Source organism: Balaenoptera ricei, chromosome 17 (assembly GCF_028023285.1).
Source record: "Balaenoptera ricei isolate mBalRic1 chromosome 17, mBalRic1.hap2, whole genome shotgun sequence".
In the NCBI taxonomy this organism is placed as follows: domain Eukaryota; kingdom Metazoa; phylum Chordata; class Mammalia; order Artiodactyla; family Balaenopteridae; genus Balaenoptera; species Balaenoptera ricei.
In genome coordinates, this window is record NC_082655.1 from 71,292,981 (window position 1) to 71,308,367 (window position 15,387).

At 37.7% G+C, this 15,387-nt stretch overlaps 1 protein-coding gene across 1 annotated transcript in view; it reads left to right on the forward strand.

The window, feature by feature from the left end:
- Positions 1-15,387, forward strand: part of ARMC1 (armadillo repeat containing 1) — a 35,402-nt gene that overhangs the window by 2,880 nt on the left and 17,135 nt on the right. The window contains exons 2-3 of the mRNA XM_059901328.1: positions 655-875; positions 6,747-6,838. Coding sequence (XP_059757311.1) covers positions 693-875; positions 6,747-6,838 — 275 coding nt within the window. The 5' untranslated portion in view covers positions 655-692. The remainder of the gene's footprint in view (positions 1-654; positions 876-6,746; positions 6,839-15,387) is intronic.

Genomic DNA, 15,387 nt, shown 5'->3' on the forward strand with positions numbered 1-15,387 from the left:
CAAAATCTGTTTCATTCTTCTGAGTTTGGCCCACTCAGGGACAGACAGGTGTAGTTAGATTCTGTTCAGATCCACCCTGATCTCGAAGACTCCACTGGTCCGAGGCACAGGGCGAGGTCCCCTTCTTGGCTTCATTGTTCATGACCTTCTTTGACTCCCTCCTTCTTCTTAAGGGAGGTTATCTTTTGTAAACCCAGTAAACTGGGTTTTGTTCACAGATGATTTAGAAAAAAAGCTGTCAGCCAGCCACTTTTCCCTGAGACACTTGTCTTAGGCTCCAGAATTGTTCTAGAGGAAAAAAACACTGGCAGTGTTACAGTTTGAGAAGTGTAGCAAAGGTTATAAGTTTGAACTGTAAAGATCTTGTTTATTGTGACTTTGGTGTTAAAGTATGTATTGCTAAAAAGTTTATTGGAATAATGAGGATGACATATGTTCTTTAAACATTGTGCACACATAAATAACTTGATTTTTTTTTTTTTTTTTTTTAGTTAGTTAACTTCCTATGTTCTCAGACTGGAATTGCCAAATGCTTAAGTTTTTGTGATTTAGATTCATCTGTTTCTTTCTGAAAGTGCTGTGATTCTGATTATTTAACAAATGCCATAATATACCTCACCAGTCTAGAACTAATTTTGCCAACCATTTCTACAGAATTTAAGAAGATTTTGTTCATGTGTATGGCATAGAAGATGAATTCGTCCTCCTCCACCATGAATGAAGAACCTGATGCTCTCTCGGTAGTTAACCAGCTCCGGGATCTAGCAGCAGATCCATTAAACCGTAGAGCCATTGTCCAGGATCAGGGATGTCTGCCCGGCCTTATTTTATTTATGGACCATCCCAACCCTCCTGTCGTCCACTCGGCTTTGCTCGTAAGTTGCCTTTAGTAATTTCAGTCTCAGTGTTATAATTTTGCAATTAAGGAGAATTTGAAAAAGTACTAGATGACATGGTAAAAAGTGAAAAGTGTAGAGCAAATAATAGTAAGTTTGTATGTATTTCTGTATGTGCAAATGTATGTACCTGTAGTCCTCTTACACAAATGGTAGCATACTATATTGTTTTTATTCTTTGACACAAATGGTAGCATACTACATGCATGGAATGTTCTGCAACTTCCTTTCTTCACTTAAGAAATCTTAAGGATTATATTATATCAGTACAGAAAGACACTCAAAGAGGCACTTATTGTTTTGTTTTTCTTTTGTAACAATTTTGTTAAGATGTAATCACATACCGTGCAGTTTACCTAAAGTGTACAATTCGATGGGTTTTAGTGTATTCACAGAGTTGTGCAGCCGTCACCACCATCAATTCTGAACATTTTCATCACCTCAGAAAGAAACTCTGCTCTTTACCTGTTGTTTCTCAGCCCCACCCTCTTTCCCTAAGTAGCCATGACTTCCTATTTCTTTGTATTTGCGTATATCTCTGGCAAAAGTGCCTGTATAGATTTTATATAAATGGAAGCATATAATATGTGGTCTTTGTGACTTGTTTCTTTCACTGATCATAACGTTTTCAAGGTTCATCCACATTGTAGCATGTATCAGTACTTCATTCTTTTTTATGGTTCCTTCATTCCATTATATAGGTGTGCCAGATTGCTTATCCATTAGTAGATGGATGTGGCACTTGTTTTAACACAAGATGGGAAGGAAAGATAAAGGAGAAGAAAAGAGAAAATATACAGGATCATAGCTAATAATGCACAAGGAAGTACCATATTATGAGAAATATGGGGGCTAGAGAAACATGTTAAAGAACAATACAAAGCAATCAGGCAAATACAGAATGTGAAAATTTCTGGAAGACAAATAATCCAGTTCAGTGAACAATAAATTGCATTAAAAAGGCAGTTGGGGTGTGCGAAAGGCATAGCAGTAACTGTTACAGATTTAGAGAGACTTAAGGGACATATCAGCCAGGTATAATACGTGGACCTGACTTGGATCCCAATTTGAACAAATCAACCCATGAACATAGTTTTAGATAACTTGAAATGAATGTGGACAAGACAGTAGATAATATTAAAGAACCACTTATTGCTTTTGCAGGGTATTATAATAGTATTATCATTAAGTTAATTTTTTAAAAAACATTAACTTCTGACGGATATACTGAAGTATTTACAAATGAAATTAAATGTTCTGTGAGATTTGCTATAAAATGCTCCAGTGTGGTTAGCGGCAGGGGAGATGGATGAAACAGGATTGCCTAGTGGTTGATAATTGTTGAAGCTGAATGATGGATACATGGGGGTCACCACACATTTTCTCTACTTTTGTGTCTCTGAAATTTTCACAGCAAAAAGTTTAAAAGAAAATTACTCTCATAGAAAATTTTAAACTCATTGTCCTTTACTTAAGGACCCATGATCAATTCCCATTTAGTGTAATCTCACAAGTTCATACAGAAAAATAATATAGGCTGTTTCTTCTCAAAAATCAAAGTACATAATACAGATTTCCTATTTTACCTTCATAGAATGACGTTTATTTAGGCAAAACAGACATTGATATGAGTGAACAGTAGTAACAAATGGGGAAATTTGCATGGCCCCTAGTTTGGGTCCTATTTCAATGAGAATTGGAATAAGGGTGAGAGGAGAGAGTGTGTTGGTCTCTTGACAGAGACCTGGGGTTGAAGGGGGTTGTTTATTTTCAATAGACTAGACTTGAACTTATTTAAATTCAGAAGGCAAGGGGCTGCTGGAGTGGGAAGGGTTTGAGGAGAAGGCTCTCACATTTGGTACAGAAGATGGGAAGGGTTGCTAACTGCGGAGGATGGTGAGATTGTTCACAAGCGTTGAGGGGCTGCTTAGTTTGGTAACGCTGAATTGATACGAGGCTTACAGCTTATGAAACTCCTTTTTCACCCTGCTTCAGGCCTGCCATAGGCCCTGAGAGCCAGATAGTTGGATTTGTTTGGGGTTGATTCTTGGCCAGGCAAGTTGGTAATTAAGGGAGTTTAGGATTTTGGCAAGAGAGTAGTTGAAACAATAGACTGTAGGTGCTGGGCTGAATAGGAAGGGAAGTCAAGTCATGGAGGGACCTAGTGAGGAGAGAGTGGAGGGAGCCAGGGGCTCAGAGTTCCCAGAGAGGTTGAAGAACATGTCGGTGTTCTCATAATTTCATTTTATCTTCACTGTTGACTTACTAGCTATACCTTTTTGTTTTTAATTTTTTTAGTGGTTGTTCTAGGTTTACATTATACATCTTTAACTTGTTACAGTCTGCTTCATGTATAATGTAAGAATCATACAACTGTATATTTCCATTTCCTTCTCCCATCCTTTGTGCTTTTTTTTTGTCATATATTTTACTTCTATGTATGTTTAAAAAGTCTACAGTATTTTTTTTTCTTTTACTCTAAGCTGTTATCTTTTAAAGAGATTAAAGTTTTAAAAATCAAGTGTATTTTATATTTACCATCATATTTACCATTTCTGGTGTTCTTCATTTCTTAATACAGATTTGTATTTCTACTGGTGTCTTTTATTTTCTGCCTGAAGAAGTTTAACATTTTTTGTAATGCAGTTTTGCTCTTGGCTTTTTTCCCCTGGTGCTTTACAAGATGTTTCATTTTCTTTTTTTTTTTTTGACCTCACCGAGTGGCATGTGGGATCTTAGTTCCCTGACCAGGGATCGAACCTGTGCCCTCTGCGTTGGAAGTGCAGAGTCTTAACCACTGGACCACCAGGGAAGTCCCGTGGATGTTGTTTTATCTTCTGGCTCAAATTATTTCTAATGAGAAGACTGCTGTGATTCTTACCTTTGTTCCTCTCCATATAATATATAAGCCTTTTTCTGGCTTCTTTTGTGACTTTATCAATGGTTTTCAGCAGATGATTATGATGTGCTTAATATGGATGGTTTTCTTTGCGTTTTGGTTTTGTTCTTGTTTTGCTTGGGATTTGTTGGTCTTGGATCTATAGTTTTCATCAATTTTGAGAAATTGTGATTCATCATTTTTTCAAGTTTTTTCTGTCTCTTCCCTGTCACTCCTCTCGTGGGACTCCAGTTGTATGTGTTTTAGATACCTCATGTGGTTCCACAGGTCACTGTTCCTTTTTTTTTTTCTTTAAGACTTTTTTTTTCTCTCTCAGTCCTTCGTTTTGGATAGTTTCTATTGCTGCATTTTAAAGCTCACTGATCTTTTTTTCTATAGTGCCTAATCTGCTGTTAATCCTATCCACTGTGATTTTCATTTTAGACATTATGTTTTGTCCTCTGGAAGTTACATTTGGGTCTTTTTAATATCTTCCATTTTTTTTCTCACCATACTTAGGTTTTTCTACTCATCCTTGAGCATATGGAACATAATTATAATAGTTATTTTAATGCTTTTATTTTCTGATTTTACCTCTGTCATATCTTGGTCTGTTTCTATTGATTTTTTTTTTCCCCCTTCCTGATTATAGGTCATATTTTTCTGCTTTTCATGTCTCGTAATTTTTAATCAGATGCCAGACATTGCAGATTTTATCGTATGGGCTTTGGATTTTTTGGTATCCCTATAAATATCCTTCAACTTCGTTCTTGGTTGCACTTAAGTTACTTGGGATCAGTTTGATCCTTTCAGGACTCCTAATGGGATGCTTTTCTGAGGATCCACCCTGATCCCTCCTGCACTGTGAGGTCTTTTCACTTGTGGCCGGTGGTGTCACAGACTATTCTCCGCCCAGCGTGAGGTCCAGTAATGGTTTTCCCTCTTTCTTGTGGCTTTAGTCTCTGGCCCTTTGGTCTTTTACTCTAGGCAAGTGCAAGCCAGCATTCAACCACAGATTCTGGGGGACCCCTCTGCAGAGCTCTGGAGCTCTCTTGCTGCGCTGATCCCTCCTCTCTGTTACTCTGCTCTGCAAATTCTAGCTGCCTGGGGTATTTTCTGACACCAGCCAGTGTCCTCTGTGGACACCAGCTGGGTGACCAACAATGCAATTTTGACACTAACCACTCAGAGTTAGGTATCAAATTCCCCAGGTTTAAGACTCAGTTCCACAAGACTGCCTTCATTTCAAAGGCCAGTTGCAAGTATCAGGTCACCCATATTTCTAACAGAGCAGCTATAAATTGGGTGTTCCAGTGACCCCCTCCTCAGTTCAGTAATTTACTAGGATGGCTCCAGAACTCAGGAATCCACTTTACTTGGCATTTACCAGATTTTTATAAAGGATACACATGAACAGGCACATAGGGCAGGATCTGGAAGGGTCCTGTGTGCAGGAACTTCTGTCTCTGTGGAGTTGGGGCACACCACCCTGGCAGGCGGATGTATTTACCAAGCCAGAAACTCTGAATCTCCTTGTTCAGGAGTTTTTATAGAGCTCAATTTCCAGCCCTTCCCTTGCTCCCAGGGCAGTGGGTGGGGCTGAAAGTTCCCACCCTCTAGTCACTTGGTCTTTCCAGTGATGAGCCGCATCCTGAGGCCATCTAGGGGCCACAGCCTAACTCACTTCTTCAACATGAACTCACCCAAGTGTGATCTAAAGGGCCTCCTTATGAATAACAAATTCCTATCAAATAATTCCAAGGGTTTTAGGAACTCTATGCCAGGGACTAGACGAAGACCAAATACGTATTTTTTATTATACTACTCCACCCTAACCTCCCCAGCTCTGATCTCTGTCTCCCTAACTTGGCAAGACCACTGGACTTCACTGGGCTTCCCTCTCCCTGTGCTGCAGTCTGGAACTGCTTCCAAAGCAGGAAGATGGGGCAGTTGTAGGATCTGCCTCATCATTTCTCTGAGGGACTCCAGTCCTGTGCTGCTTCTCCTCCAGTTGTCCTGTTTGTTAGTTTTTTTATGAAGGGAGGGCAGTTCCCTTGGCAGTTAATCCTTTATGGACCAAAGTGAAAATCAAGGTAAGACTAGTTACAGAAAGGATAGGAGATTGCAGTCAGAGACAGGTTGTTGGATTTGTGATTTCATGGATGGTACCATTTTTGGTAAGGACCAGGCACTTTGGAAATGTAGTGTAGAGGACTAGTAGGAAATGTGAAGGTCAGTGAACTGAGACGGCAGTTTTGGATGGTGTAGTTCACAGAGGTATTCCCCTGCGAATCAGGTACTAAAGTCTGCAGTAAATGATCAGAGATCAGGAAGTCTGTAGAACAGCTAATAAAATCCCTCAAGAATCAGCATGTGATGGAGATACTTACAAAAATGTACTTTAAATCTTAAGAGAAAAGCATCCTAGAAAAGTTAAATTCACAAAACAGGAATTTGTGAGAGTGAGTTCATCTTTTGGTTTTCAGTTTAAAAAAAAAAAAAGACATTTTAAAGGTGTTTTATAAAACTAGAAACAGTTCATTCCGTAAAGGGGGTTGTATGTTTTGTCCCTCTCAGCAGTTTATTTTAATTAATATGTAAAAAGCACCTAGGGAAATGATGGCTATTGGGACTGCTCCCTGAAATTAATAAATGGACTATAGTTCCTTGTATCCTTGTCAAGATGAAGTGGTGAAAATAAAACCAAAACAGCCTAATTTTGACCTTGCAGATAAGTTGGGAACCTTCATTTCAAAGAGCAGATTCAGCTACTGCAGCTCAAAGGATTATTTTTGTCCCGTAGAAGACTGCTCTGCTTATCACATTTAAAGAAGAGTTTCTAAACATTCAAAACCAATTGGTTCTAAAAGCAAAACACTGTTTTTCACTCTTTCCTCTCGCAGTAGGTTAGTAGTAGGTTTAATTTTGAGTAGTCTGTCATGTGGACTGACCTATTCCTGCTCTCGCTGTAGGCTCTTCGATACTTGGCAGAGTGCCGTGCTAACAGAGAAAAGATGAAAGGAGAGCTGGGTATGATGCTAAGCTTGCAAAGTGTTATACAGAAGTAAGTACAATAGATAGTGTCTCCTAATGGAGTAGAAAAGTGGGTCATATTACTTTACTGAAATTTGTACTCTAATGTGACAGCATACTTTCGTGGGTTATATGTCCAAAAATGTTCTGATGGTCAGTGTTGTGATTATTTCTAAACGTTGATATTAACAATAGTCCTTATGAAGATGCTCAAATTTTATTTAAAATGTTGATACACATTGTACTTATGAATAATATTTCTAAAAAGAGACAATCCTACCATGTATGAAGTTTTGTGAAGTAGATGTAAATGGATTTGCTAGTAGTGCAACACAGGTGGCATTTGAAAATGTGCAGCATTATAGTATAGTACATAATTCTTTTCTTACTTCCTCGCAGTCTTACTCGAAAGAACCTTGATCTGTATCATGACAGAAAGGGCTTTTGGTGAGATTTTCCTGAGAATCATTGAGATGTCTCTTAGAGATTTAGAGCCATTTAATTTGAATTTTAGCAAATGGGTGGTTTTTAATTGTACCTTTCATCTTATGAAGATTTTTATGTCTATCATCTCATTTTGCTATTTACAGCTTTTTGAGGTAGGTTAGGCAGATAATAGTTTTATGGGTGAGAAAATTACAGAGAGGCCGAGTTTCTTATCTGTAGTCCTTCAGCTGTGTTGCCTCTGGGAACGTCTGGTTTTGCTCCTTTCCTAGGCCTTGCTGATTTCCTTGTAGAAGGCTAGAAATGGAAGATTAAGTGTTTTGATATTTCCACTGTGTCTGAAAGCAAAAAAACTATGCTGAGGCTTTATCTTAGTTGACTTTGTATCTTGATCTTATTCAAGACATGACTGCCTTTAAGACTATAATAAATAAACATTTAATTTACTGATTTTTAAAACTTGCAGTTTCTTTGGCTTGAGTGCTCACAAAAGTTCTATAATTCCCAAACACTGTAAGTTAAATTGTATCAGTGGACAACCATCCAAACTGACTTCCAAGGCAATGTATTTTTTTTCTTAGTGTTCTTGGCTTCTAGATAAATTTTATTTTAATAATCCTTTTTTTTTGTTTGTCTAAATCATGCTACCCCTGATAGGTGCCTTGATCTTTAATAATGACAAGTTAGAGACTGAAGGGTTTTTTTTGTTTTTATTCAGGTGATCAGTTAGGAATAATATTAGAAAATATTGACTGGCATAAGTTGTATTAATCATTACCTATGGTTTGAGGTCAGTTCCATTAGTAAAATTTGGATTCCAGTTCTGACTTGAGACAAATGGTCTCTTTGACCCTCAGTTTCCTTATCCATATGCCTGCAGTTAACACCTTCAAAGTGCTCGATTCAGTGGGATGATACGTGTAGAAATGCTCTGTAAATTCTGAAGTGTTGTATAAAATATGAGGTTGCATTGTTCTTGTTCCTAGTATGTTTTAATGGCATGTAATTACTTTTAGCTGGCATATTCTTTTGGAAATCGTGACAGGATTAAGCATAATATGGAGGCTTCTGTAGGATTATTTTATTCATATGATGAATTTAAGATTGTGTATTTCTTTAACAGGTTTGGTTATTGAAGCTGAAAATACGTGGTAAAAATTTTTAAATGTAAGAAATTAGATGAAAAGTTAATGTTGATATTAAAATATGCTTCAAATTTGAGCTTTAAAGATTTAAAGCAAGTTTTAGAGGTACTGTAGATTTACCCTATAAAACAATTTCTTAGCTTGGTTGGCTAAGGTTGTGGTATGTGCATATGTATGTGTGTATCTGTAAATGAGAGATACATCTAAAATATTGGGTTGGCCAAAAAGTTCGGGGTTTTCCGTAACATCTTAATGTTAGGGAGACAACTTGTATTTTTTTTTTTAAATAAATTTATTTTATTATTTATTTATTATTTTTGGCTGTGTTGGGTCTTTGTTGCTGCGCGCGCGGGCTTTCTTTAGTTGCTGCGAACGGGGGCTACTCTTCTTTGTGGTACGCCAGCTTCTCATTGCGGTGGCTTCTCTCGTTGTGGAGCACGTGCTCTAGGCGTGTGGGCTTCAGTAGTTGTGGCACACGGGCTCAGTAGTTGTGGCTCGTGGGCTCTAGAGCGCAGACTCATTTGTGGCGCATGGGCTTAGTTGCTCCGCGGCATGTGGGATCTTCCTGGACCAGGGCTCGAACCCGTGTCCCCTGCATTGGCAGGCGGATTCTCAACCACTGCACCACCAGGGAAGACCAACAACTTGTATCTTTATAAGAGAAGTATTGTGTCAGTTCAGGTCATTATCTTGTAATGTCATCTGGGAAGGAGATCTTGAGATGGAGTTAGAAATGGAAGAGGTTTATTGTGAGATATGGTCTGTAGAGATAGAAGGGAATGAAGAAGGATTGGACTATATTCATTAGACTGCAATGCAGATCTGACATCTGTAAAAGGAAAGTGAAGAGGAAACCGAACGGGGCAAGGAGAGTCTCAGATTGCAATGCAAATCTGACAGACAGCTCAAGGGGGAGCTCCAAAGCGAGGATCACCCTGTAGATGAGTCTTGCATTGCGCAGAAATGGCCAGGCCCTATAGTGCCCCCGCTGCCCAGGCATTGGGTGGGGTCTCCCTGGGAATGGTCAGGCCTTGGAATGAAGGATTGAATGGTGTGAGAGATCTCAAAGCCACTACTGCTGGTGGCTCTACTATTCTACTCCCTATAGCCAAAGGGCAGGTTTCCTTCTTAAAGGGAGATCCAAGCAGTGTGTCTCCACGGTTTCCACAAGCAGCTTCTCTTTAATACAAATGAGGTATGTTTTTTAGGACACTGCGATATCGTCGCTGGCTCTTCCAGCAGTAAAACAGGTATGCATTCATTGCATACGCCATTATAATTTGGTCCTATACCCCTCTCAAAAGTGGAGATATGATGTAATAATTTTCATGTATATTTTCCAGCTCATTTGGCTGTTGGAGATCTCAGATTTGAAGGTTACCTTTCAAGCTTTTTTAAAAGTCACCTCTGTTTACCAAAATAATCATCTTAGAATTTATCAGTTACTGTTATCAGAAGGTCAATAAAACTGTGTGTTTTAGCTTATAAACATTAAGACTGTGAAGTATTAGAATCAGGTTTTGGTTCAGCATGTTTAGCTTTGTGTTGTGAATTATCTCATGGCTTGGACATGATTTTCTTTTTTTATATATTTATTTATTTTATTTATTTATTATTTATTTTTGGCTGCGTCAGGTCTTAGTTGCGGCATGCGGGATCTTTTGTTGTGGCACGCGGACTTCTCTCTAGTTGTGGCCTGCGGGTTTTCTCTTCTCTAGTTGTGGTGCAGGGCTCCAGGGCACATGGTCTCTGTAGTGGTGGCGAGGAGGCTCCAGAATGCCGGGGCTCCAGGGCACGTGGGCTCTGTAGTTTGTGGCACGCAGGCTCAGTAGTTGTGGCACGCGGGCTTAGTTGCCCCGCGGCATGTGCGATCTTAGTTCTCTGACCAGGGATCAAACCCGAGTCCCCTGCATTGGAAGGTGGATTCTTACCACTGGACCACCAGGGAAGTCCCTCATTTTCCTTTTTTAAGAAATTAGATTGCTCTGGCATTATTATTTTCTCCTCATTTACTTTTTTCTTTTGGGTACCTGTATTAAAAATTCTTAAATAATCAAAAGGAAAAGTTTTTATCATATAGAGCAGGGTGAGTTTTATATATGCATGATTGTTTGGACACTGTAGACATATGTTCTTTAGACGTTATTTTGCATTTTGACATCTGTGTTGGCAGATACAGGTGACTGATTGACCACTCTTCCATTCTTATATAGGTCACCTTGGTAAGCCATAGCACAGGAGATCTATGTTATATACCCCAGCTGTTTTCAGTGAAGTGGCTGCCCCAGGACAGCTAGGCAGTCAGGGTGGGGTTCGGATCAGTTTTTCTCTCTGTTTAGCAGTACTGAGTTAGGGGGAGATGCAGCTATGATTCTGTGGCACTATACAACTAGGGAAGCAGCAAAAGGATCTTCCCATACCCCAGTAAGACCCGTAGAACAAAGAAAATCTGTTGTGGAGGGATGCTGCTTTATTCACTGAAGAGAAACCTTCATCTGGAGTGATCAAAGGGGAAACCAGAAAGCAGAAGTAGGTGGGGAGAGTGGAGGTTATTCTTAACATGAGAAGCAGAGAGCAGTGTTTTATAAAATAGGGAAAATTCTGCGTATTAAAATTTTTGCCCTTTAATCAAATTATGTTTTGCTACAAAATCTTGCTGAGATTTTAGCACGTTATTCAATAGTAGGTTTGACTTAATGTTTAGGTCAAATTGGTGCTTACAGATCGACAGTTGGATTGATTTCAAAGTCACTGTTACTTTCAGTTCTTCAATTGTAAAGAGAATTTTAAGTTCTCTGTCACTCAAAATGAATCTGGCATTGTGTTCTAATTTTAATCTTCCATAAATGAAAACTTGTCCTTAGAGGTTAGAACCTTTTTACATTTTATTTTTAACCCTGGATCCTTTGTGAAGAGAATTTTCAAAATGTCAATCTAGGAAAATATCTAAATGCAGTTTAAGACATTTGTTAATTGGTATTTCAGGAGTAATACTTCTGATACAAAATGTATTTTATAAAAGCACTTGTGAATACCTAACATGAAGTATGCTATAAATAAAAGTCACTTTAATAAAATGTGGCATCTCAACTTTAAAATACCTCATTTCATCTGGAGAACTTCCTAAAATTCTAGATTTTGAAACAGTGCCATAGTAATGGTGGTCTATTCTTCTTGCTAAAATCTTGGATGAAAAGTATGTGCTTCACTTCTTTATGCCTTTCTTCTGTGTTCTTTTATTTTCTTTAAAATACTATTTTAAAATCTTATTACAAGTACACAGTATATGGTTTATTTATAAAAATTCAAAAATATAAAAAAGAAAATCCATAATGCCATTTATCTTTTCATTTAAATGTTTATACATACATATTTTTTTAAACTTTAGTTTGAAATGACATCAGACTTTTAGAAAAGTTGTACAAACAGTACACCGATGCCTAGATAAGTACACCAGTAGTCCCCAGATTTTAACATTTTACCATTTGTTTTACTGTGTTTTTGTTCTTTTGTTTTTTTAAATATTTATTTATTTTGGCTGCCCTGGGTCTTAGTTGCGGCACGAGATCTTTGTCGCGGCGTGCAGGGGTCTTTTAGTTGAGGCATGCGGGCTTTTAGTTGCAGCATGTGGGATCTAGTTCCCTGACCAAGGATCGAACCCAGGCCCCCTGCACTGGGAGCACAGAGTCTTAACTGCTGGACCATCAGGAAGTCCCTTGTTTTACTATTTGAACATTTGCTTTATTCTTTCTCCATACATGTTGTTGTTTGGTATATATGTCTTCATAACTTATATGTAGTCATTGTGAAGTATGTATTTTAGGAGAAAAAAATGTGTCCTTTGTCATGTTTAATGCTTGGATTTGGGGCTGGAATTCTACTTTGTGTGATATCAGTACACAATTCCTGTTCTCATTGTTTCTATTTGCCTCATCTACACTTGCCCATTCCTTTATTTCTTTTTTTTTTTTTTAATTCATTAATTTATTTATTTGTTTTTTATTTTTGGCTGTGTTGGGTCTTTGTTGCTGTGTGTGGGCTTTTCTAGTTGCGGTGAGCAGGGGCTACTCTTTGTTGCAGTACGCGGGCATCTCATTGTCATGGCTTCTCTTGTTGCGGAGCACGGGCTCTAGGCACACGGGCTTCAGGAGTTGTGGCTCGCAGGCTCTAGAGCACAGGCTCAGTAGTTGTGGTGCACGGCTTAGTTACTCTGCGGCATGTGGGATCTTCCCGGAGCAGGGCTTGAACCTGTGTCCCCTGCATTGGCAGGCAGATTCTTAACCACTGTGCCACCAGGGAAGCCCCATTCCTTTATTTCTAAATCACTTTTAGTTGTGTCTTGTTTTGTGAGTCAAAATGAAAATCTTTTAGTGGGGGGAATAAAGTAGGAGCTTGGGATTAACATACACACACTACTACATATGAAATAGATAACCAACAAGGACCTACTGTATAGCACAGGGAACTCTATCTACTCAATAACCTATATGGGAAAAGAATCTGAAAAAGAATGAATATATGTATATGTATAACTGAATCACTCTGCTGTACACCTGAAACTAACACAACATTGTAAATCAACTCTACTCCAATAAAATTAAAATAAAAAAAGAAAATCTTTTAAATTAGTGAGCTAGGTCCATTTATATTTATTGCTGTTACTGATATATTTCATCTTAACCCATTTTTGTTGTAATTACCATGTATATTATAATAGTTGTGTTTCTGTGCCTGCTGTTTTCTTCTTTTATCTTGAAATTTTCTTCTGATTTGTCTTATTGTTACAGTGGTTACCTTTGTACTTATAATTTAAAGAAATGTTCTAAGTTTTCTGTTTTCTTATTTAAACTTTCACCATCTTGCTTGTTAGTTTTAATGGTAATCTTTTCACTCCCATAGTCAATGACTTTTTCTACTTTTCCCTTTTCTTCTCCCTTTTCCTTTCTTTTTTAAAGTTGCATTATTTCTACTTTATCAGAACATTTATATATTCTATTCTCTTTTCCACTTTAGTTTTAAATTTAGATCTACAGTTAAATGTGTAAAATGCTCATCATCAGTCCTTCTGCTGAAGTTTTCCCAGTCATCTCTTTGTTGGTTGAAGCTTAATTCCCTAGTAGATTGCTCAAGAAAGACTCTAATATTCCTTGAGGTTCTTTCATGTTTAAAACTCCTTTTCTGTAACCTTGATACTTGAAGGACAACTGGACTGAATCCATGGTTCACCTTTTGTTTTCTTGTGATTCTTGAAAATGCTGCTCCATTTTGCCTTGATTTTTATGTTGTTTTCTGTAAAGTTTTTAGAACAAAGGGTGGCAACTTTTTTTCTGTAAAATAGCCAGATGGTAACTATTTTAGGCTTTGTTGGGCTCACAGTCTCTGTTGCCGCACTCAGCTCTGCCCTTGTGGGTCAAAGCAGCCAGAGATGATATGTAAATGACAGACTTTTGCTCAAGGATCATAGTTTTCCTGCCTTTGGACTTCATTGTTACCTAAGCAGAGCTGTTGACTGCCTTCTTAGAACCCTTTTTAAGTTAGGATTGGTTTTGCATTGAAAGATGAAGGATGATTTTCTGAGTCGCATAAATGTTATAAGAACACTTTTTCTTAGTGAACAACACAGAAAAAAAAAAGCAGAACCAACTCCTAAAGGAAAAGTTGTGAAGATCTTCAAAAGATGATAGCAAGTCTTTAACATTAAAATAGTATATTCACTGCTTTCATGAAGTATATGGAAGTCTTAACTGGCTTTTTTATAGGCAGTATAAAATGTTATTAGTAGCATCTATATAGAATTAGAGTGAATTGGTATTTATGACCAGTGAGGAAATACATTCAAAATGAGAATTATTTTTGATATATAATGAAGATCAGAGTTCACTTTTCAGTTGTGTTTTATGAATAACATTTTGAACATTTTCAATATAGATAACTATTTAGAAAAAGTGGTGAGGAATCAATATACTTCATTATGGAATAGTAAATTATTGAGAGCAGAATTCCAATTATTTAGATGAAAGAGCTTTTCAAGATAGTCTTTTCTCAGGTGTCATATTTTAAAGACTGAACTAAATCCAGGGCATTAATCAGCCCTTTCAATTTTCACTTGCCTAAAAAGATTAGGGCAATTAATACTTGTTTAATTATACAGTCTTTCTTATGTTTATGGCCAACTGTATCATGTAACTCTAGACTTTTTGTACTTGAATGTTTTGAATCACAGTATTTGAATAGCAATTTTTTTTTTTTTTGAGACTAAGATACCTGCTTCCAAATCTGTAGATGCTCTTGGCCTTTTCTTTTTGGTTTTAAAAGCATTTTTAAAAAGTAAGGCAATAATTATTTATAATTAATTTGTTGAACAGCAACATGCATAGATATTTGTGATACCTCATATAGTGCCCAGATCAAGAAGTAACTTCATTTTTTTTTTTTAACATCTTTATTGGAGTATAATTGCTTTACAGTGTTGTGTTAGTTTCTGCTGTATAACAAAGTGAATCAGCTATACGTATACATATATCCCCATATCCCCTCCCTCTTGCATCTCCCTCCCACCCTCCCTATCCCATCCCTCTAGGTGGTCACAAAGCACCGAGCTGCTATGCGGCTGCTTCCCACTAGCTATCTATTTTACGTTTGGTAGTGTATATATGTCAATGCCACTCTCTCACTTCGTCTCAGCTTACCCTTCCCCCTCCCCATGTCCTCAAGTCCATTCTCTAGGTCTGCGTCCTTATTCCTGTCCTGCCCCTAGGTTCTTCAGAACCATTTTTTTGTAACTTTGTTTCTACTTCATTTTTGCTTATATGCTTTTGCAAATTTCATTTTGCCTAAGACAAAATTTTACTTAGCTTTAAGGGATATCTGTGTCTATAGAGGTATTCCCTTAACTGTTTCGTAGGAAGGGCAGCAATAAAATTAGTCCTATGAGGTATACCAGAAAAACATACTTAGAACAACAGTGGGACCATCATGTTGATTTGACTGT